Genomic DNA, 25656 nt, shown 5'->3' with positions numbered 1-25656 from the left:
GATGCTCAGTGGTAGAGCACATGGTTAAGAGGCATGAGAACATGGGTTCAATCCCCAGCACCAAACCCACAACCCTAACATTACCTGGCAGATCTCCTCTAGATATGTGCTAACACACAGGAGTGACAGTGATGTTCTTGTCCTGTCCCTATTTATTCTACTCTACTACCTGTATCTAGATAAAAGGAAAAGAACAAAGCTCTGAGTGTTACAAAGAGGTTACCTCTTGACATCTGAGACGAAGCCATCCAATCCATGAATACCACTTGAACATGAAATCCCTCCCATAGTGTTTACTCAACGATAACAAAGAAGAAAGTCCACGAAAAGCTGAATTGCGATGCCTGCTGGGTCCCTCAGTAGCTGAGCTACATATTCTTGCAGGTCCTTCTCAAAACAAGAGCATTTTCACTCATGCTAAGCAAACTGTACACACACTGGGTACCACTGAATAGCTGAATGTTTAAAAGTCAAACCCTAAATATGAAAAGACAAAAGAACCAAGACATAAAAGAAATTCTTACGGTTTCAAGAAGGTGACAGAACATCCCTAACACATCAACAATTCTAAAATCCTGAAATGAGAAAAGTAGGCAGGAGATACTATGCCCAGAGGTACAATGCCTGTTAAACACCATTTAACTCATTTCTTTCAAGCAATTTACCTAGGTCCATATAAGCAATGAAATACTTCCTCTGTGTAAAACAAGGGACAACTAAGAAATATTCCACTCAGGTGTCCCAAAAACTCTTTGCCAGTTCACTTAACAAGCATCTACTTGTTATTAAGCATCTGATGAGCATCTACTATATATCACATAAAGGATACTAAGAACAGAGGGACAAATGGCAAACTCCATGGTGGCACTAGTCTACCAGATCACCTGGATTGCTTGATGAGTAACCAAGTTAGGCATTTCATTTCAGATAATGGCAGATTTTTAGACGTGTGCACTCAAACTATCACTTTAATGTGCTAATTAAATAATTTTAATACAAAATTACTCAAGGTTTATATATATTACACAAATATTTCATACTATTATTATTCACAATTTAAATTCAAGAACAAAAGCAAGAAATACTAAACAGCATGCATATTTAGCATTTTAAAATGACAGCATGTAAAAGTCATTTTAAGGATTTTTAAAGATTTTTAAAGCTATCTATATGATAAAGTGTATTTTAAAAATGATTAAAACTGTAAAATGTTCTTATCAGGAAAAATATATTCCACTTATTTCGTTTGAAAATGGATCTTAGCAAAATTTGCCAAATAATCAATATAAAACAAAAAGTAACTAAGAAAAAATACTGTAGAAGATAAAACAGATAACAAGTTACATTTTCAAGCTTTGATATTTAGGATAATTAAGTGGTCTATCTAAAATGCCATAAACTATTATCTATATAAGTATTAAAATGCTGTGACACTGCGTGTTTCCAAGTTTCTATTATACATACAAATGACCTGTGTATGCCCTAAAACAACAGGTTTATAATTTGGGTGTGTATCACAGGAGGGAAATCTGTTTAAAATGCAGCTGTCTGAGCCCTACTCCAGACCTACTGAATCTGAATCTACCCTAAAAGAAAACTAATATTTACAAAGTGATCCAAAACATCAACCCTCTGGTGGGTGCACAATACTTTGCTTTCTAGTCACAGTTTAAAATACCCTTTCAAGTTCTACAGTTGTGCTGGCCAACAATGCTAGCTTACGAACACAACATGAATATTAATAAATAAATGTACAAACTGATTTTTTTTTTTTTTTGGTACCAGGGACGTTTAACCACTGAGCCACATCCCCAGCTGTTTTGAGACACAGTCTCACTAAATTGCTGAAGCTGGCTTTGAACTTGCAATCCTCCTGCCTGAGCCTCCTGAGCCACTGGATTACCAGTGTGTGCCACCACACCCAGCACAAATTGCACTTTTGCAGAATAGATATCACCTCTTCGGAAAGGTCTTCCAGAGTTGCTTTGCAATGGATGTTCTCATATATGCTGCTTTTCCTTTCAAAATTCTCATCAGATCTATAATTGTTCATTTAATATCCAGACTTCCCCTAAACTATAATTTCCATGAGAGTATAAACTGTTTCAGTTTTGTCTGTGATTTTAACCTTAGGGTCTATGCATAAATGTTTGAATTAATAAATGCATAAGCAGGGCCAATATTGCTAAAGAAATGTGGGATCAAATTATAAACAGGATGGCAGGCTAAGGAGTCTGACTTCTGTCTTACAAATAACAGAAAACTGAAAGCAGAGTAACTTGAAGAAAACTATATTTTAGAATATTAATCTGGTATCACTCTACAATATGACATGTAGTCATACTGCAAATTAAAGTCAACATGACAAATCAGCCACAACTGAGGATCAGGAGAAGAGTTAGCAGGCCATTGTAGCCACCCTGCCAGGATGGTGTAAGGGTGTAAGTGAGGGAGTAACAACAGCAGAAAGGGATAAGATGTGACATGTTGAAATCATTACAAATGGCTTAATGACACAAGGAGTTGAGGATATAGGAAGAATCAAAATATCAGTGTTGGAAATCTAGTTTAAAACAGAAAAGGGAACTTATTGGTTCATCTAACAACTGTCTACAGGTAGGTATGGCTGGATCCAGAGTCTCAAATGCTTCACTTCTCTTTTTCCCTCTCATGTTCTCTAGTCTCAAGAAATCTCTTTTGGAACAGCCAAAAACATGGCAGCTGATAACCATAAAACCATCCTTAAAACTTGCTATGTGCAAAGCAAGAGGCCCTTTATCCCTGGAGGATCCATAAAACTTACTGGCAGGACTCATCTTCCACATACCTACCGATGAACCAAGCTAGCCGCATCACATGCCCACAGCTATGAAAGAGAAGGAAGGAACACTGTGACTGATCCACCAAGACTACCTGCATCAGTGGGAGCTGCTGCCCAAGCATAGCAATTCTACACGCGCAAATAACATATATTCCCTCTAAAATATAACTGTACTTTATTTTGGCTGGAATAGCTAAATTTATTCATTGTTTTTGCCTCCTTTAGATTTTAGTAGACCTAACTCTTCAGAGTCATAGCTATATGTAGCTACACAGCTACCAGCTAGCAGGCTAGACTATACAAAAAGGCAGTAGAGTCTAAAGGTTAATATGGAGAATAAGAGGCCCAACTGCCTAGATTAAATCTAATTTCACAATTTATCTCACTCATGGTACTTCTCTGTCCCATTTCCTCAGAAAATGAGGGTGACAATAAAACTTACCTCACAGAGATATTGTAAGGATTAAATGAAGACGTGAAAATGCACTTAGAAGAGTGCTTGCCACATAGTAAATGCTCAGGACTAGGTGTCAGTATTTCATATGCCCATAATGTATGTGCACATATATTCACAGAGATAATATAACCCTGCACCAAGTTACACTAAGAAGGATGTTACGAGAAACTTTTCTAACAAATGGTCAAATCTTAATCTCACCCTAACTGACTGGATCCATGGTATTAGTTTCCTCCTGGAAATCCTCCCTTCACTTGGCTTCTAGAACTCCATGCTCTTAGGTGGTTTTACTAATCAACTGATAGCTCCTTCTCAATCCCCTCTGCTGTTCCTTTTTCTCTTCCCAGATCTTTTAATGTCAGAGTCACCAGAGCTCTGTTTTATTTCTACAGCACTATTCACCTTCAAGTAAACCTTAGAGTTTGTGCTTTTATGTTGTTTGCTCACTGCTAATCACCCCATGTGCAACATGTGCTCCAAAAGAGCAGGCTCTCTTGGTCAGTGAATTAAGTATTTACTCAATGAAACACCCCACACTCAACTTCACTGACAAAATTTCAAGAAACATTTCACAGAAACATTTTTCCATACTTTAGACCATGCTATAAGTGGGCTTGTCACTGGGGCAAGGAGGCCTGAGATGGATGGAAATGAATATGAGGCTCCATCATCTTAAAAAGAAAAATTTCAAACTTAGAAAATGTCTAATTTCTAAATTACCAATGTGCCTTATACTGACTGACTTAATTAGACCATCTCCCATGATTATAATGCCCAAAGCATTTTCCTAATGACTCCAGAGTCTCTTTATATTTTAATAAACATTCTAAATTATTTTAGAAATAAAAGTGGCCTGATATATCGATATTTCTTTTATAAATAAGGAAACAAAACCTAGAAGTTCAAGTAACTTTTCCAAGGTTAAACAACTAATTTATATGATAGCTAAAACCCTTGGCATCTGAAACAACCAAACTCTCAGACAAACCAATAAGTGTAACACATACATAAACAAGAGTTGTCATCTGATGTATGGAGAAATTTCCTTGAAAGATCTGAGCTTTTCTCTTGGCTACAACAATCTATGACTATGATGTTCCTTTTTGTAGTTATTAAAACCACAGTTTTATTCTTACTGTATAAAAATTTGGTCAAATTTATTGAAGTATAATTTAAATAAAGTAAAATTTCAGGTGTCCATTTCTATGAATTTTAACAAATACACAGAGCCATGAAACTCACTCTCAAGATACAAGACATTTCATCATGCCAAAAAATCCCCTCCTTAATCCCTAACCTTTGGTAACCACAGATCTTTTTTCTGTCCCTATATTTTCTTACCTTTTCCAGGACAGCATATAAAGAAACCATACAAAATGCAGTATTTTGAGTATGGTATTTTGAGTATGGCTTCTTTCTTTTATCATAATGGTTTTCAGAGTCATAATTTTGTTGCATTATCAGTAGTTCATTCCTTTTTATTGCTCAGTATGGATATACCAGTTTGTTTATCTACTGATCAGATGATATTTCAGTTGTTTCAGGTTTGGGCAATTACAAACAGAATAGCTATACAAAAGTCTATACATGAATGTTTATAGTGATTCTGGTCAGAAATAGCCAAATCTGAAAACAGGTTCCATTTCTCTTGAGAGAAATATGTAGAAGACGGCTGGATTATATGCTAAGTTTATGTTTCACTTTGTAAGAAATGCCAGAGTTTCTTCTGAGTTGCTGTATTACTTTTCATTCTTACCAGCAATGTCTAAGAGATGTATTTGCTCATGATCTTTGTCAGCATTTGTACTGTCAGGTTTATTTTACATTAGCTGTGTAAGTAGTATCTTACTGTTCAATCTGCATTTTCCTAATGACTCCTGAGTATCTTTTCCTCTTTCAAGATATACCTTAAGAAATGTCCTCACAATAAAAAGTAAACAACTTGCCCATGGACTGAATGAGTGGGAAAAAGAAGACTAAAGTAAAACAGGGCATAAAATTTTTAAACTTCTGTTATTAATTCATCATAATACTGTTAGAAGACGTTGTAGATTACAGACATGTATATAAATGTTTTAAATTATGTAAAGTAGTAATATAAATCTAAGGGACTACAATAGCTAATAAGTGCTAGAAAGTTAAATATACTCAAAACCTGTACCAGGACCTTTAAGCTCTCCCAAATGGAAGGTGAACAAAACACCTTAATCTGACCTGCTCTGCCAACACTGTCTGGTTCTGGAGTTGTCCTGAATAAAGCCAGTTTTTGGTACTGAAGACAAAGCCCAGTTTTTAAACATAAGTGTCACTTTTCTTCTCACAGCTGACATAGTCCAAGGAGTTCAGCATTCCAAAAATGGCTAGAGAGAAATTTATTATTTTAGTATGAGAAGCTGGCCAACTTCTGACCTGGTTCTTCCTCCTGAGATTAACATCCATAACCTAAACTGTCTTCTAAAAAGAAGACTTTTCTATTTTTCCTTTAATAACCTCTATCTTTAAGTGATAAATAAAATTCATTTTACTAAATAAGATCCCCCTTGTAAAGTTTTTCTAAAATAAATAAATAATAAAAGTAAAACCACCTGTCTAATATCCCTCAGACTATCAGGATAAACCAGATGACATGGCTAATTGAAAACCACCTACAGTGGATCTAGATAAGAGTATATTCCCATATCATATATCTAAACTCCCAATGGAATGAACCAATAGGCAAAAACACCAATGGTTTGGAACACTGTTCTAGTGAATAGTTCACACACACACACACATCAATCACAGATTCTCCAACATTTTTATGATGGATGTACAACAGAAGTTGTTCAATTTTGGTGCCCTATTTTATTCTAGTCATCCTTTTCCCTCCAGTTCACCTAAAGGGAAAGCTCACCTTTCTTTCTTTTAACAGCCTCTTATAGCCATTTGATCCAAGTGATAACAAAGTAATAAGGACATCTAAAGAAGGTGAAGCTGAAGCTCTTCCTAAAATAAGAATGGACAAAACATTAAAGAGGGTATAGAGGAAGCTTTGGAGATTAATATTTATTACAGCAGTATATATACAAATGGGTTTCTGCTTGTTAGTTACCTTTTCTGAAGAATAACTTATTTACCTGGATACATCTTGCTGATTTCCTGTATGAAGGTATCATTAAAGCCAGCAATTATAGCGCCACCTACTGGGACCATAAAATTCTTGTCCAAGCTCTGAACGAAAGCATCTATTCTACCAACCCGAGCACCCTAGAATAAATAACATTTAATATTACATATTAGTTGCTAGGACAAACAACAACTATCAACGAATAATCACCACAACAAAAAATGTTAAGTAGGTGAGGTGACGGCTATGTTAATTAATATGATTTAACCACTTCATAACACATACATATTTTAAAATATTATACACCATAAATAAATACAATTATACCTTAATTAAAAAATACAAAATTAAAACAATGCATAGAAATAAAAAACAGGTCAGAGACTTTTATTATTTTTGTAACAGTGCCAGTAAAATATTTTTAAGTCTTAAACCAAATTTTTAAATGGTGTTCTTTTTAAAGCAGTATTTTAGACTTTACATATTAATCATTCAATTCTCACAAAAACCTTGTGAAGTTGGCAGGTTTTCATTATTAGTTCAGGTGGGAATTTTACTGAAATAGAGCTCTACACCTTAAAACTGGATTCTTCCCATGCTTCTTATCTGCAATCCTTTATTTGACAATAAATGTCTACAGTGAGTCTTGCAACAATGAAGCAGTTTTAAACACCTGTTGTGAGTTCAAGAGCTGCCACTGTAACCTAATGGATTACAGCTACCCAAGCTGTCAAACAGTTAGACAGCTGAGTGTCTCTTTTTGAAGCAAGGACAATCTTATACCTTTGTAACCACTTTAAGCAACAAATTCTGCTCCCACTGCCACTCAGAAACAAGAGAGAAGCCAAATTTTAACTATCTTTTATATGTATACTCTTGGAAATTTAACAAGCAATGTTTCTACGTAATGCATGTTGCCTAATATTATAATCTTAGATAATATCATTCCACTGCAAAATGAACTTCAAATGAAAATCTAGAAAAACTGAATATTTATTTACCTACTAGAAATATAAAACTAAGTTCTGGTTCCCATCCAACATAGTCTGTGACCTTCTGTCTAATATGCTTCAAGTCTCTCCTCTTAAAAGTAAAGATACTATCTAAATTTCAACTAAGATCGTTTTTTTCTTCTTTATCTGTAGGCACAGATTTTCAATCTGTATTTGCAATCTACATTCCTATTAATATTATAACCACATTTGACCTTCATTTTCACACCTCCTCTCCATCTCCATATCTCAGGGAGAATGGAAGGTGCAGATAGCTGGCCTAATCAGAGAGACCAGATCCAGGCAAAAGGGAGAGGCAGCAAAAGCAGGAAAAGGGAGCAAACTAGACATAGAACTATCATGGGACTGTTTAAATCTTAACTTCCCGTTACACCTCTAATTCCCCGACAAACTGTAATTAAAGAGAACGCCACTGTATCCTAGGAAAACAGAGGGAAGCATGTAAGACCAATAGAATAATGGAAAAATACTCCAAGTTGCAGCATGTAAGAATAAAATGGCACAGAGATGCCTTTTTATTACCATTTAATTGCTGCCCAAGGCTTCCTGAAACATGAACCTCAGCCGGGAGCAGGAGTACGAGAGGAATCAGTGCACCAGACTTAGCTAGAACCCTTTATCACTAAAGTGCAGGATTCAAATGACAGCACTCTCAGAGGCAAGAAAACAGGCATGCCAGACCCAATCTCAAGAATGGCCTAAGGACCCTATTCCCCCATTAATGATGGATGGAAAAAACACTGGGAGGATGAACTGTTGAAGCAGAGTAAGGAACACTAGAATACAGCAATAAGGTAAAGAGCTGCCATTTATTAGTTCACTCATTTATTCATAAAGCAAATGTGTGAACACCTATCACACGGCAGACACTATTCCAGTTAACATATTAATCATGAATATTTTATTTAATTTTATTCCTGCTATCCCCAGAACCTATTCCTATAAAACAAATAATTGTTCACAAAATAACAACTGCCAGATTTACAGAGTGCTTAGTGTGTGTCAGACACTGCTCTAAGCACTTTACATTCAATACACACTTAACCTGCACAATAAGTAGATGCTACTATAATGCCTATTTTACAGATGACAAAATTAAGCATAATGAACTGTGACATGCCCAAGATCCGCTATGATTCAAATCCTGGCAGCTAAAGCTCCTTACTGAAGGTTACCAAAGCAATCAATGCCCAGCAGGACCAGAATCTAGACGAAGAGGCCCTGTTTAAAAGAAAGAATATTATCCTATAGCATTTCCTCTCTTCCAGCCACTCAGACCAAAAGCCTAGAAGCCCTGAATTCTCATTTTCTCATATAATTCACCAGCATATTTTATAAAATCTATTCTAGAAATATGTCTGAATCCAATAATTTCCTATCACCTGCACAGAGAATACTCTGGCCCCAGCCACCAACATATTTCACGTGGGCTGCTATGACAGCCTTCTATGCTCGCCATCCTACATTCTGCTCACCACATTCTACATCACTCTCCTGCTCCAAACCTTCCAAACAGCCATACCCCAAGTAAAATCCCAAATCCTTAGTACATCTCAAATCTCTACCACCACTATTCCCCTCATGATGATGATCTAGCCATTCTGGCCTCCTTGCTAGTCTCACACTTGCTGTAATTTTCTGTCTGGAATCTCTCTCTCTCCCTTCTTTCTCTCTCTCACTCTCTTCGCTTTTTCATATCATTCAGGGCTCCAGTTGAAGGTTACTTTTTGAAGAGGTCTCTGGATCATTCCATATAATTCAACTCTCTTCCAAATACCAGAGTATTTCTCAATATCTGCCTACTGCCTGCTTCCAAAATCAGAATGCTTCAAGAAGGAAGGATTTCCATGTATTCACAACTGCAGCACCAGCACACGCCCTAGGGCCTGGCCCATCAGTGGGAACCTAGCAAACATCTGCTGAAAAACAAACAACCAGGTCTGTGAGTGAGTGGCAGTGACATACTTCAAACTTGTAGTAAGTTGCTGCTTCCCACACTTTGGGAGGTTTACGATCCATTTGACTAAAATAATTAATCCTGTATGTGTATTTGATGCAGTACTGTATGCCATCATCCATATTCCATGAGACTCAAATCAGTCACTTTAGCAAATATAAACAGAAATGTATTTCTTGATCTGCTCAGAATTAAGTCATTCTGGGGAATTCCCTAAAAATACTTTAAGAAATTCTTTTTTTTTTTTTTTAAAGAGAGAGTGAGGGGGGGGAGAGAGAGAGAGAGAGAGAGAGAGAAAGAGAGAGAGAGAGAGAATTTTAATATTTTATTTTTTAGTTTTCGGCAGACCATCTTTGTTTGTATGTGGTGCTGAGGATCGAACCCAGACCGCACGCATGCCAGATGGGCGCGCTACCGCTTGAGCCACATCCCCAGCCCTAAGAAATTCTTAAAACAGTTATAGCTCGCACTTCATTGATTGCCTTATTACTGCCATATTATTTTCTCAAGAAAAGACTTGCAGCTTTAGTACTTTGTTTTTTAAAGAAAAACATGGGGCTCTAGAGTCATACTGAGCTAGATGGGCTATTTTGCAGCTATGGGATCTTGAGCAAGTCACTTAAGCCCACTGAGTTTGTTTCTTCATGTAGAGAACAGGAACAAAAAAAAAAAAAGTACACCTTCAACTGTTAGGATTAGTTAAGAAACTTTAAAAGCCTGGCAGGATGCCTAAACACACATGGTGAGCAGGCAGTAAGTGGTATATACTGTCAGTAAGAGCTACTGGATGAATTAAAGTTGACGTTAATTACTTAGAATGTCATAAAAAATCAACCAGCACTCAATAAGACCCATGTATTTATTTGGGTTAAAGTAACAGTGCCACAGCCTTTTTTCATGAAAGCAAATTTGAGGAAAATAGAATGTTTATTTACTGCTTTTTATTTTTTTCTTTTAAAGTTACATCAATTTTAAAGGTAACACAGTATCTAAAACAAAGCAATACCTTCATTTTAAAAATCCATCCACTCATCTCACAGTTTTATTCTTCTGGTTAAAATGTTAGTAAAATACCTCATAAATGCAGAGAAATGATGACAAAGCAGGGCATTATGATGTACAGCTTTATGGAGCTCAGTTTCTTTTAAGGTCTTAATCTCAGGTATGCCACCAAATTTTCTAATATTCAGAAACAGACTGTGAATACTAAAACACTGGGCACTTCTTGACTAAGTAAATAACATTCAAGTAACTGTTAAGGAATGTTAAAGTGATCATTAATTACAAAACCTTTATAAGCATGTGAAGAGAAACACAACACAAAATTTAAAATATTACTGTTGGGGCTGGACTTGTGGCTCAGTGGTAGAGTAACTGCCTAGTATGTGTGAGGCACTAGGTTCGATTCTTAGCACCACATATAAATAACTGAATAAAATAAAGGTCCACCAACATCTAAATAAATAAAATTTTAAAAATTCAATGTTAAATGTATATAATGACTATATGTAAAAAGTAATACATATAAAGACAAAACATATACATAAAAATTATTAGTGGCATTTATAAAGGTAAGATGGGTATAAATGATCTTCTACTTTTTCTGTACTTTTCTAAATTTTAATGTCATATATTTGAATTTCAAAAGAACTGAGACTACTAAACATTAAAGAGAAGAAGAGGAAGGAGGAAAGAGAGGGGAGCAATACAAATGAGTAATTGAAACAAAATGTCTGCCAAGATTTCCAGTTTAGAAAACTGTACACCCTCCCCTTGCTTCCATACAAATTAGATATAATCTAGTCTAGAACTGTGAGAAAGCCTTAAAAAGTTAAGGAATAACAAAAATGACACCAAGCAAATGATAAAAAGAAAAATGGTGATCTGGGCTGGGATTGCAGCTCTGTGGAAGTGCTTGCCTAGCATATGGGAGGCACTGGGTTCCATTCTCAGCACTACATAAAATAAAAGTCCGTCAACAACTAAAAAAAGAAAAGAAAGAAAAAGAAAAAATGGTGATCCTAGTAATGGTTTTAAGAAATCCTGACATATCATGGCTAAAACCCACTTCACCTTTGGGTTTAAGTTACCTACACTAATCCACTTCCTTATTGCTTAAGCCAACTGGAGCTTCTGCTACAGATGCCAATGACATCCCAACGGATATAAACTCTGAATAAAGAAATTAAGCAAATCAGCTACTACTATCATAATAACATGTTTCATCAAAGATGAAACTAGCAACTCAAAAATAGATCAAAGACCTAGGAATTAGACCAGAGACCCTATGCCTAATAGAAGAAAAAGTAGGCCCAAATCTTCATTATGTCAGATTATGCCCTGACTTCTTTAACAAGACTCCTAAAGTGCAAGAAACAAAATCAATAATCAGTAAGTGGGATGGATTCAAACTAAAAAGCTTCTTCTCAGCAAAAGAAACAATCAACGAAGTGAAGAGAGAGCCTACACTGTGGGAGCAAATTTTTGCCACACACACGTCAAACAGAGCACTAATCTCCAGGATACATAAAGAACTCAAAAAACTTAACACCAAAAAAGCAAACCACCCAATCAATAAATGGGCCAAGGAGCTGAACAGACACTTCTCAGAAGAAAATATACAATCGATCAACAAACATGAAAAAATGTTTAATATCTCTAGCAATTACAGAAATACAAATAAAAACTAAGATTTCATCTCACTCCAGTTAAAATCGCAGTTATCAAGAATACAAGCAACAATAAGTGTTGGCAAGGATGTGGGGGGAAAGGCACACTTATACATTGCTGGTAAGACTACAAATTGGTGCAACCAATATGGAAAGCAGCATGGAGATTCCATAGAAAACTTGGAATGGAACCATGATTTGATCCAGCTATCCCACTCCTAAAGACTTAAAAACAGCATACTACAGTAATGCAGCCACTTCAATGTTTATAGCAATACAATTCATAATTGCTAAACTGTGGAAGCAACCTAGATGCCCTTCAATAGATGAATGGATGAAGAAACTGTGGTACATATACACAATGAAACATTACTCAGCATTAAAAGAGAATAAAATTACAAAATTTGTAGGTAAATGGATAGAGTTGGAGAATATCATGCTAAGCAAAATGAGCCAATCTCAAAAAAACAGGGGCTGAATGTTTTCTCTGATAATTCATATGGGGGGTAGGAGGTGCATGCGATAAGTGGAGGATGGGGCAAAGGGGATGGGTGAAGGGAAAAGGGATAGGAAAGACGGTGGAATGAGATGTGCATCATTACTCTTGGTACATGTATGATTGCATGAATGATGTGACTCTACTTCATGTACAATCAGAGAAGTGAAAAATTCTGCTCTATTTGTGTACAATAAATTGAAGAGCTTTCTATTGTCATGTATAACTCATTAGAACCAATAAATAAGTAAATAAGAAAACATTAAAAAAAGACGAAACTAGTACATACAAAATTTAAAAACCAAAAAAAAAAAAAAATACTAAATAGTATTTACTAGGCCTCAGTACATTCATTATGTTGGAAAAGGTCATAATTTTTGAATAACTTAAGTATACATAACACAAATCATATGTGTCAAAACTGAGTATGTGGTCAGGTGCAGTGGCGCACACCTGTAACCCCAGCAGCTTGGCAAGCTAAGGCAAGAGGTTCGTGAGTTCAAAGCCAGCCTCAGCAACTTAGTAAGGCACTTAGCAACTCAGCAAGACCCTGTCTCTAAATAAAATACAAAAAAGGGCTGGGGATGTGGTCTAGTGGTTAAGTGCCCCTGGGTTCAATCCCTGGTACCAAAAAAACTGAATGTGTGGATTAAAATCATTATCCACACAGGTAAATAAACATAATACCACTTCACTTATGCTTTCACTATGTTCAGTAGTCAGTTACTGTCAATTTTGTATTAGATACTAATTATTGTCCTAAATACACAGAAACTAACAGTAAACAAAATTCTAACCTTAACAAAACCTTAATTCTAACTACTATCAATTAATAAAAGTAAACATAGAAGAAGTGATTAAAAAAGCTATGGAGAAAAATAGCAAGAGGCCATCAATTTTAAGATTATCTTACTTATCACTATGTAAGACAAAATATTGATAATTTACGTCATAAGACATCACTGATCATAAGACATTCCAATTTCAGAGACATCACAATGTGGAACTTTGCCTCTTAAAATCAATGAATACAAAGCAGGCATGGTGGCGCACACCTATAATCCCAACAACTCAAGAGGCTGAGGTAGGAAGATCACAAGTACAAACCCAGCTTGGGCAACTTAGTGAGACCCTGTCTCAATATAAAAAATAAAAAAGGCTAGGGATGTGGCTCAGTGGATCAATCCCCAGTAATAAACAAAAATAAAAACAAAACAAACAACGACAACAAAAAAAACAATGAATGGATAAAAGAGGGAAAGGGCCATGGGAAATACTAGCAAGGAATAGAGGAGTGTTATTTTAGATAAGATATCTAAAAAAGTCTTATTAGCCTAAAGAAAAGTGAGAGGAGAAGCAATAAAAGTCAACAAAAGGAATCCAGGAAGAGGGATGAGCAGGAGCACAAGCCTGGAAGCAGGCACACCTGCGGCATGATGGAGGCACTGAAAGGCAACCACTGAAAGGCTCTGCTAGAGCAAAGCAGGTGAGAGGCAAGTGGTCAGAAGGGCAGCAGAGGCCTGAACATGCAAAGTCCTGCAGGCCAGACCTCGGACTATTCTGAATGGGATGGGAAACAGGCATATTTTAAACTTAGAACCCAAGACAGATCATCAGGATCTAGCTGATGCTTATATTAAAAACAAAACAATGCTGGCCATGGTGGTCCACACTAGTAATCCCAGTGTTATGGTTTGGATGTGAAGTGTACCTCAAAAGCTCACGTGATAGAAAATGCAAGAAGGTTCAGAGGCAAAATGATTGGGTTGTGAGAACCTTAACCCAATTAGTGAATTAATCTCCTGCTAGGGATTAACGGAGTGGTAACTGAAAAGGCAGGGTGTGGCTGGAGGAGGTGGGGATTGGGGCGTGGCTTTGGGATATATATTTTGTACCTGGATATTTATTCTGTATCCCTTTCTCTCTGCTTCCTGATTCTGATGTGAGCTGCTTCCTTCTGCCACACTCTTCCTCTATGATGTTCAACCTTATCTTGAGCCCCAGGGATTGGAGTGGACCTTCTATGGACTAAGATTTCTGAATCCATGAGCTTCTAAATAAACTTTTCTTTCTTTACAGTTATTCTGGTTGGGTCCCTTTAGTCACAGCAGTGAAACAGCTGACTAAAACGCCCAGCAACACAGGAGCCGAGGCTAGAGGATCACAAGTTCCAGGCCAGCTGTAGCAACTTATGTAGAGATAAAAAATAAAGAAAAGGCAACACAGCTCAGTGGTAGAACCCCCTGGAGTCAATCCCTAGTACCATAAATAAAACCAAAAACAAAAAATACCCATAACTCGATAGTTTATGCTAAAATGTTTCTAAATGAAATAAAATCTAGAATAATAAGGTAAAATGATTCCTTAAATATAAAACATAATCATCAATTGTTTTTAAAATAGTACAGTTTTTTAAATACTATAAGGCAACTATAATGAACCAATAGGAAATGTGAACAAAATACTATAAATTTCTAAAATACTATATTAGAAAAATAAGAATCCTGGTCATGAAATATTCTCAGAAAGTTAAAAACTACTGAAATACTTTCACACTGATTTGGGACTAACAAAAGTATTGTCCAAATACCACCATACTATCAAGGAATAAGGACTTTTACTGAGAGGATACTGAATGCAAGTTTCTAATGTATCCAATATTTAAGCAATATTAGAGAGTGCTACATAACTGTTTTTACTATTTAAGGTTGTAAGATAAAAATAACTATCCTGGTGAATGTTAAAATCTACTTTTATATGTTTTTATTTTTCATTTGTCAATAGTCCTTTATTTTATTTATTCATATGTGGTGCTGAGAATTGAACCCAGTGCCTCACACATGCTAGGCAAGCACTCTATTACTGAGCCACAAACCCGGCCCAAAATCTACTTTTTTTAACATATCTTTTTAAACTCTTACCTGCTGAATAAGATGCATGCACTTTGAAGACTGCACTCCATAGGCATTGTTGACTATATGTGGAATGTCATAATTAGCACAAATCACAGCCAGCTCTTCTAATCTAAGCACAAATACACAACAGGAAGTCATACACTGTGCTTTATAAATTACAATGTGGAAACTTTTTTTAACTTAACAATCAACATTAATGTATACAGGGGGCAGGGGGACACTGAAATTTCTTCTGTACTCTCTCAGCATATATAATTCAGCAGTTTGGAAATACAAAGCAAGCACTTTAGAAAAGCCTAAAAAAACCTTTTAAATTAATGTTACCAATAAATAAGAAAAAATTATAAAAATTTACATAGATAGTAACTTTTAAATCATTAAAAAAAAGTTCCTGTAAACAAAGCAAGAAGATTATTTATATTGACAACTCACAAAACGATATATTCTTTTTTAAATTCGACCAGTTGCTTACCATACCAATGCTAGTATCTGCAAAATAATTAACACATCTGGAAATCTTCAGAAAACTCACTTTAAACCATCATAAAAAATACATTTTCAAATAAGTTTAATGTATTAAAAGTACAGGATGTTGAAATGTTTCAGTACCAAAATAAGTGCCATTTTCTAATAACTTGTATACCAGCAGAATCTTTTAAATAATTGCTTAAATCTGTAATTATTCACTCACACTTTTTCATTTTACACCTCTCACATTAAGACAATTTCAATCTAACTTTAAATGAAGCTAATAAATCTCAGTACATAATAAAAAGGGTCCTTCACAAAACCAAATGCTATTTATGACTGAAGTTATCTGTAATAGAAATGTCTTCACTATGAAACTAAAACTAATTCCTATGGTTTAAGAAAATTATTTCTTTTAAAGCTTCCTTTCACATAAAAGAATTTGAAAGCAAAGTATCTTTATATAATAAAAATTTTCTCCTAAAAGGATATATTTCAAATATATATTATATATAATACATTTTATACATGATATTATACATTATACATGATACATTTTCTTTTTTTAAGTAGATGTGTATTCATGTTTTCAAACTATAAATAGAAATAAGATTATTATGCTCAATAAAAATTTTCATTTTCAATTGTATCCCTGAATTTTATGAACTGAAAACTCATTTTAGCATCTATTTTCATAAACTTCACAATCAATATAGAAATTATTTTGTTACTTAAAAGTAATCAGATGTTTTTAACAAATTAGACCTTCTGTGATTCATATATTCACAAGAGAAAAGGCACTTTCATATATATGTGATCTAATAAAAAAACATTCCCTAATAAAGAACTTCCTTGGGGCTGGGGATATAGTTGGTAGAGTGCTTGCCTCACATGAACAAGGCCATGGATTCAATCCCCAGCACCACAAAAAAAAAAAAAACTTCCTTGAAAATAATGTACCATAATAAAATCAAAATTATATTTTAAAAAGAATACAATCACTTGTGAGTATAGTTTTAAATAATCTGATCAAATGCATTAATAGGATTATGAAAATACATTAAATAAAAAGCAAGAAGCAGAAAAATAATTTCCATAGGGATCAGATAATCCAACTAATGTAAACTAATTTAAGGTGTTAATTAAAAGAAATGATACCCTTCTTTTAACATCTCTTTTAAGAATATTTCCCCTATAATATTCCAGTTATCTAATCAAAATAAAATATATGCCATACCATCAAAATGAGGTATTAAAGGAAGTACACTTGACATAAAGGAATCAAAATGTAATTGTAAAATTTAATAAAATCAGAAATTCAAACATATCACTAACTATACATCCCATTTTTTCCTGAACTTCCCTCTTAACAGAAACATTCATGGGGCTGGGGTTGTGGCTCAGCGGTATAGTGCTCATCTAGTACATGTGAGGCACTGGGTTTGATCCTCAGCACCACATAAAAATAATAAATAAAATAAAGGTGTTGTGTCCAACTACAAAAAAAAAGAAAAGAAACATTCATTACATAACACTACTAAAAAGTGACAAATGAGAATTTTGCTGATTAAAAAAATTTAACTTTTTTTCTAACAGAGATAATAGATGTAAAATATTCAACACTGCGCCATGCATACTGTAAACATTAGTCAAAATAAAAATAAAACTCTCCCCAAGGATAGATAATCCAACCAATGTAAATATCCACATGCTATTTTTATTTATTTATTTATTTATTTATTTATTTTAGTTGCAGATGGACACAATACCTTTGTTTTATTTATTTTTATGTGGTGCTGGGAATCAAACCCAGTGCCTCACATATGCAAGGCAAGCGCTCTACCACTGAGCTACAGCCCCATATGCTATTTTTGGAAACGTGAGTTCTTTATCACATTAAATTTTTTCCTAGATAGCAAAACCAACAAACAAGAGTAGAAATGTGTATTTAATATTTCAATACAGGGGAACTTTCCAGAACACTTGGTGAAAGGTGGAGGAGCTGCAGCTGCCCAAGATGCACAGTTACACCCTCCCACCCACTCCCCTACAGTGGCCCCAGCCTGCTCACCAGCTGTAGAAAATGGTGAAAGAAACCACTTACTATGATGTTTGGGGGGGGGGGGGGGGTCAAACCCAATGCCACCCAGGAAGAATTGAAAAAGGCTTACAGGAAACTGGCCCTGAAGTACCACCCTGATAAGAATCCAAAGGAAAGAGAAAAGGCAAAAATGTTGTGCATCAGCTCTCAGTAACATTAGAAGATTTATATAATGGTGCACAAGAGAACCGGCTCTGCAAAAGAATGTGATTTGTGACAAATGTGAAGGCCGTGGTGGTAAGAAAGGGGCAGTAGAGTGCTATCCCAAATGCCAAGGTACTGGAATGCAAATAAGAATTCATCAGATAGGACCTGGAATGGTTCACCAAATTCAGTCTGTGTGCATGGAGAGCCCAGGCCAGCGGGAATGGATCAGTCCTAAAGATAGATGTAAAAGCTGCAATAGAAGGAAGATAGTTTGAGAGAAGACGATTCTAGAAGTTAATATTGACAAAGTCATGAAAGATGGACTGAAGATAACATTCCATGGTGAAGGAGACCAAGAGCCAGAACTGGAACCAGGAGATATTATTGTTGTGTTAGATCAGAAGGCCCATGCTGTTTTTATTTGACAAGGAGAATGCCTCTTCATGTATATGGACATACAGCTGGTAGAAGCATTATGTGGCTTCCAGAAGCCAGTATCACTCTTTGATAATCGAACCACAATCATCACCTCTCATCCAGTCATATTGTCAAGCATGGAGATATAAAAGTGGGTGCTAAATGAAGGTATGCCAATTTATCATAGACCAAATGGAAGGGTCACCTAACCATCGAGTTTAAGGTAAACTTTCCTGAAAATGGCTTTCTCTCTCCTGACAAACTTTCTTTGTTGGAAAAACTCCTATATCAGAGGAAGGAATTAGAAGAGACCGATGAAATGGATCTGGTAGAACTGATGGACTTCGATCCAAATCAGGAAAAATGACGCTATTATAATCAAGAAGCATATAAGGATGAAGAACATCAGCCCAGAGGTGGTGTTCAGTGTCAAACCTTTTAAGGGGGCCAGTAAATAACATTCACTGCAGGCATTTTATATGCAGTAGTGAATGAGTGAAGGACTATGATCATAATATGCTCACTACTTGCTATTGTTTTTGTTTTAAAAACAATATTCAATTATAGTAGTATTTTAAAAGTTAAATGAAGAATAAATAAATATAAAACCTCTGAAAAAATATTTCAATACAAATTTTAAATGCTTTTAAGTAAAGAATAAAAACCACTAAAGTGTACACAATATAATCAAAAATAGAATTCACAGGTTCATGAATGTAGCAAGGTAAATTTTCAAGAGCATGGTTTAAAAAGTCTCTCTCCAAATCTGTCTATAATACAAGCTAACATGCATTCATTACTGCCAAATAATGAGATTCTATGAAAGCCAGAGTGTAACTTATTAATAAGTCCAAAGTCAATATAGTTCTTACAAATTATTAGTACTTCTATTCAAAATACTAAAATGAAACAAAAACAACTACTTTCAAAAACAGAAATCTGTACTAACAAACTAAAGTGCTATTACATTTTCAGAATAAAAACTTGTGGCTATTCTTTAGAAAAGTAAATATTTATTTTTATTTCCTGTTTACTTTTATTTTCTTAAATATTTATACCATTGTCAAAATAAAGACAACCACTATGAACATTTAATAAACATCAGAATTTAATCTTCCAATTAAAAAAATCTCAAAGGAAAATAAATAATCCTAAAATATTCCATTTAAAATCTGTTAATACTAATAGTTCCTATATCTGAAAACTAACAATAAGGTCAAAGAAGTAAAGAGAGCAATGAAAACAACTAAACTCAACATTTAGCTTGGAAAAGAAATTTTTATTTAAAACAATGAGGAAATGAAAGTGCATAAATGCATTCTACTGTCATGTATAACTAATTAAAACAAACTTAAAAATTTTTTTACATAAGGAAAAAGATGCTAAGAGACTGGAAACAGGATACACAGAAAGAAAGCAAGCTGGGAATATGGTGCAAACCTGTAAACCCAGGAACTCGGGAAGCTGAGGCAGGAGGATGGCAAATTCAAGGACAGCCTAGGCAACTTAGCAAGACTGTCTCAAAATAAAAATAAAAAAGACTAGAGACAGCTCAGTGATAGAGGGCTTGCCTAGTGTGTACAAGGCCCTGGGTAGAATCCCTAGTACCACAAAAAACAAAAAAGGCAAGAAAATATATGGCCTGCTTCTATTCAGGTGACAAAGGGATCTTCTCCCCTGTACTAATTGTTTTTCCTTCTTCTACAGTAAATATTTATTTTCCCAAGCCATTATGTTATTTTTCCATAAGGTTAATCTAATCTCCTAGGACCATCCACTATTTACCACCAAATGTTATTTAAGCATATTTTAGAATTAGTATATAACACTTTATTTAAGAGACTGACAAACACATAAAGGTCAATATCCACAAATCGTTTACCTATCAGGCACCCTTGGAGCAAAACAGGATGTAGTAGAATGAACACACAGAACATTATCAGGCCCAAGTTCCTGGACTTTAGCCTCCACGGCTTTCAGGTCTGTGCGCAGCTCATCACCCTCCAACACGTTTTCTATCACCACCGGCTCAAAACCTAACCAAGCCAACCAGAAATCTAAATGTTAGGGTGAACGAAAATAAAGTCAGATCTTGGAACTCGACACGGCAGTGCTGTTCCATGTAAGAACTCTAAATATTTTGATTGATGAGCCTTCCTCTAGTAATAAAACCTGGCACAATGCTCACATTAGTCAAAGCCAGGTCAAACTGATGTGAAAGACTAGATAATTAGGATCACAAACCTTTTTAACACTTTGATGTGACAAAAAAAAAAAAAAGAATAACTTTGGAAAATAATAAAAATAAAAATTAAATAGAATCTACAGAAGTAATAACAGATATTGATAACAAAAAGGATCACTAGTCCAAGTCCGCTCATTTTCTGGCAATATTTCAGTTTTAATTTACAGCTCACTTTATTTCAGAGATGGACATAAATAATAATATAAATTCAAGGCCTGAAACAAATCACAAACATCAAAGTTTCACCTTTAAAGAAAACTGTAATTGATTTCACTAGCTTGAGGATCACTGGCCCATCTCAACTCACAAGAGCCTTCTGTGATCAAAACATAAAATTTTTGTTTAAATTTTCAATGGAAAGAGTATATTTAACTAGCAATCAATAGGTCCCACAAATAATAATTACATAAACTTTAATGGTAAACATTTAGTATCTATAAACCTAAAAGTTGTATAAGCAATATATCCACTATATTTTACATCATGTACATTTTATCACATTAAAAAAAGAAATACGGAACAGATTTAGTTAATTTTTCATTTATCTATCTGTACATAAAAATTCTGTATTTTCTCATTAGGATATTTAAAACACTATATAGGCCACTTCTCTTTTTTTACCTGCGGTGATCATGGATTTAAAACAGGATTTCTGGTCTATTCGTGGCCATATGATATACTTTGCCTTTGGTCTTCTGTGTCGTAATGTTAAGAAACACAGAGTTAGACTCATACCAGTTGCCATAGGAACTACAAAGCAACTGGCCACTGTGTGCACACCTACAAATAAGAAGTAAAACAAAAATTAGTTACCATTGAAAACCTAACATCCTTTTTAAAGAAATGATATATTTCTTTTTTCAAATAAATAAAGAGTCATAGCCTGAGTATTTGTTTTTCTGTACTTACTCCCAGAAAGGTCACTGTCAAATTCATCCTCTGGGGTTATGACTGATTTTCTATCTTATGCAGTAACACTTCTTATATGTGTGTCCTTTTAAAAGCCTGTTATGCTGGGCACAGGTGCAAGCCTGTAATCCCAGCGGCTTAGGAGGCTGAAACAGGAGGATCATGAGTTCAAAGTCAGCCTCAGCAATTTAGTGAGGCCCTAAGCAACTTGGGGAGACCCTGTCTCTAAACAAAATATAAAAAGGGCTGAGATGTAGCTCAGTGGTTAAGGGACCCTGGGTTCATTCCCCCATACCCCCCCCAAAAAAAGCCAGTTATATTCTTTTTAGAAGGAGGCACTAATAAAATAAATTAGGTAAAGGTATACACCCTTGGTCACCAAATGTCTTACGATTACTACAGTACATACCAGCCAACTTTATGATGTCCAGGACCAAAGAATTAGTAATCTTGTTCAAAAGGCTAGAGCCTGCAGCTTTTGGTTGCACAGCAGAAATATCCCCCGATCGTCCAATCCCATGAATGAGCCTGAGCAAAAAATGGGGCAAAGACTGGACAAATATACTCAGTATTTTAAGTGATTCAATACACAAGTATTCAATCACAATAACCAAAAAAGAACAGAGGCAATATTCAGCTATTGAATATATACATCATCAACTATATTTAATAGAGTGAAAATATCCTATTTAAATTGAAATAATTTCATCAATTTTGTGATGGTATCTAGTCTCCAAAGATGGCTACCATTAATTTCTTTTTTCCCTGCCCACACCAGGTGATGAAGTCTAATTTCCCCTCCATCTGAATCCAGGTTAGCTTTAGTGATTTGCCTACCCAGCAGAAATGACTGTCTGGAACCTCTAAGCTAGTTCATAAGAGGCCCTACCTACAGTTTCACCAGGAATCTTTTTTTTTAATTTTTAATTTTTTTTAGTTGTAGTTGGACACAATAACTTTATTTTATTTATTTTTATGTGGTGCTGAGGATCGAACCCAGGGCCTCAAACATGCTAGGTGAGTGCTTTGCCACTGAGCTACAACCCAGCCCACCACCAGGATCCTTAAACAGCTCACTCTTAGGGTGTCCTCTCTCCAAATCAAGCTGCCATGCTGGGAGGAACCCAAGTCAAAGAGAGGCCATCGGAGTTCCCATATAATGTGAGTAAGTCATCTTGAATAAAATGCCCATTTGAACCTTCAGATGACTAAACTGGCTGCCAACATCTGACCACAACTGTACCAAAGAGGCAAAACAAACAATCATCATTCTGCTAAGTCCAGTTAACACAGAGAACTATGAGAAATAATAATGTATAACTATTTCAAGCCGTTAAGTTTTGGCATGGTTAGGCAACAACAGAAAACTACACTATATAACCAGAGAAGTGGAGTAAGTTCTAATGGCAATGAACTTGTTTCAAAAATTGTCCTAATTTTAAAAGACATATATGCTTCTTAAAAATAACAGTGACAATCCACTGACTTTAAACTATATGACGTTATACATTTTTAAAAAATGTCTCTAAATACTTTTTAAAATAAAAAATCTATTTGTAATCTGAAATAATTTGTAATTTATAGTTAAGCAAATCAGAAATTCTGTGTAATGGGATTATCACAGAACACAGTGTTGCACTTCCTTACCATCAAAACCTCATAAACAAAGCATTTATTACTTACCAACTATGTTATAAACAAATTGTTAAATATGAAATCTTCATTCAATTCATGCATTCATGATCATTAGTTCTGACTTCAACAGTTTAGCTTAAAAAGATCCTATTACGCCCAGGAAAATTTCATCATGATTTAAAATCATGGAAGACAGGAGTTTTTAAGAGAGTTTATATTTATCTTCCAGAAAGGTTGAAAAACAGAAAGAAATGATCATATTTAAAATCACTATCACTTCATAATTTCATGATTATCAGAACTGAAGAAAAGCTTTCTGAAATAATGAATAAAAGTGAATTAATAATCCAATACACTTTTTCCTATTTCTTTGCAACAAAAACAAATATTCATAAAATGGGACTCAGCTTAGATACAGATGGACAATGTTTTAAAGTTCTAACTATAAATCATTCTCCAACAAAACTTGCAATGTTAAAAGAGAAATGGAAATCTATAAACAACCTTAAAGTATTTAAAACCCTTACAACCACAAGATCAAACATTCTTTTCAGAACATTTAGGTTGTGCTGTTAACAACCCAGAACCTGACAGGGGAAACACCAGATATTAGTACTTCTAATCTTTTGTCTTCGAAAAGCACCTGCTCAGATAAACTGTTTCCATCTCCTTGTTGAATCTGGATTCCAAGCCCGTTTGAACAATAAAGTGGTTTGCCAATGGACAATTTTATAAGCCGAATACTGCCACCATTATGTTTACCATCCTTCAAAAAGAAAAAAAAAATGATTTCACATCTACTTAAAAAAACATACCTGTAATGACGACGAGCAACTAACGCAGATGCCACTCTCCCTTCCCTTTCTCCCACACCACAATTGCCCAAGAAATTGTTGCTATCCATGACAGCAAGCTCATGTAAAAAGAGTTCAAGAGTACTTTCATCCCAACCATCTTCTGGACACTTGCCCTTAAAAACAAACAAACAAACAAACAAACAAAAACTAGTAATTATATTCAAGTAAACCATCGTTCTCAAGACGATGTAAACCCTACATCAATGTATTTTAAACTTTTTAAATGTGTATTTTGCCACGCTCCTTGCTCCTAAAATTGAGATAAAATTCAGCACTATGAAGAAACCTCAAATTGGCACAACATTCCTATTACACTTGATTGCGACTATCTGCAGATTGCGAGAAGTGATGACAAACGCGTATCCTGGGGTATAAGTTTCAGTAAGTCAGAGTGAGTGGGAACCAAAACACCGTGTTGTCAGCGAAGACGACTCCAACCAGGGGCTATAATTAGGGCTGTCGAACTAGTGAAATTAAAGTTCAGGCACGTTGGGGGGGGGGGGTGGCGGGGCGAGACCCCGAGTCCCGAGCTGGCTCCTGGTGGACCAGTGTCCCCGAGTGTCTGGGAGCGCGAAAGACTCGGACTTTGCCCTTTCCGCAAACAAAGGGAAACGAGCTGGGCTGGAACCACTCGGTTCGGAGAGCGGAGATGAGGTCTCCAAGCCCCGACCCCTCAGCCCCGCAGGCCAGGCTCCGGGTTCGCAGGCTGCGGCGAGGCTGGGAAGGACCTGAGCGCAGCGAGCAGCGCGGGGCGAGCCGAACTGCGACCGTCCGGGAAGGACTCCACCCGGCAGCCTGCTAGCAGGACCCGGCACGGACCGGGGCGCGGGGCGGGGCCGGAGCCTCGCGGGCGCGCGGCTGGGGAGGGGACCGACACCTCGGTACCTTCTCCAGAAGCAGCCGTATGAGGTGCTCGTGCGAGTGGCGGGCCTCACAGCCCTGCCGCACGTAAGCCGGTGACACCAGCCGCTCGCCCGCCGCGAAGGTCTCGCGGTTCATGACGCCCTTGGCGTCGGAGACGGGTAGACTGAAGTACAGTTCCCCACACACCGGCCACAGAATGCAACTCGCCGCCTGGACGGTACGGCAGGACCTTGGGACAAAAACAGATAGCGACCAGCAACGCCCCCTCGTGCGCATGCGCAAACCTGTAGCCGGAACTCCAGGATTTTGGAGTATTTGAGCATGCGCAAGGGAGTCCTCACATTTAGCCGGCTTCAGGCGGAGATGGGAGGAGTCAGTGTTAAAATTCGGACTGCGAGCATCTGATTGGAACTAGAACTTTAGAAAGGACTTTGCACTTGGGTGAACTGCTGAGCATACAGAAGTGCAATTGCATGCACTTCTGTAAAAAGTGCATAAAAAAAAAATGCGTTCCTTTGTATTCCGACCTTGTTGGTTGATTAAAATCTGCGCAGAATCAACCTTATGAACACTGTCAGG

The 25656-nt window shown here is 36.1% G+C and overlaps 1 protein-coding gene and 1 pseudogene across 1 annotated transcript in view; one reads left to right on the top strand and one right to left on the bottom strand.

Annotated features, from left to right (window-relative positions):
- The window catches only part of Sepsecs (Sep (O-phosphoserine) tRNA:Sec (selenocysteine) tRNA synthase), a 38384-nt gene extending 13092 nt beyond the window's left edge, over positions 1 to 25292 (bottom strand). The window contains exons 1-8 of the mRNA XM_046423679.2: positions 25099 to 25292; positions 24172 to 24326; positions 22131 to 22249; positions 21434 to 21592; positions 20450 to 20603; positions 15441 to 15543; positions 6395 to 6524; positions 6172 to 6263 (exon numbers count right to left, since the gene is read on the bottom strand). Of these exons, the coding sequence (XP_046279635.1) occupies positions 6172 to 6263; positions 6395 to 6524; positions 15441 to 15543; positions 20450 to 20603; positions 21434 to 21592; positions 22131 to 22249; positions 24172 to 24326; positions 25099 to 25212 (1026 nt within the window). The 5' untranslated portion in view covers positions 25213 to 25292. The remainder of the gene's footprint in view (positions 1 to 6171; positions 6264 to 6394; positions 6525 to 15440; positions 15544 to 20449; positions 20604 to 21433; positions 21593 to 22130; positions 22250 to 24171; positions 24327 to 25098) is intronic.
- On the top strand, positions 17986 to 19093 carry LOC124078705 (dnaJ homolog subfamily A member 1-like; annotated as a pseudogene).
- Positions 25293 to 25656: the final 364 nt, after the last annotated feature.

Source organism: Marmota monax, unplaced genomic scaffold (assembly GCF_021218885.2).
Source record: "Marmota monax isolate L192 unplaced genomic scaffold, Marmota_monax_Labrador192_F-V1.1 WCK01_AAM20220418_F8-fsc00009, whole genome shotgun sequence".
In the NCBI taxonomy this organism is placed as follows: domain Eukaryota; kingdom Metazoa; phylum Chordata; class Mammalia; order Rodentia; family Sciuridae; genus Marmota; species Marmota monax.
Note: the sequence above shows the minus strand (reverse complement) of the source record. Positions and strands in the feature narration are given on the sequence as shown.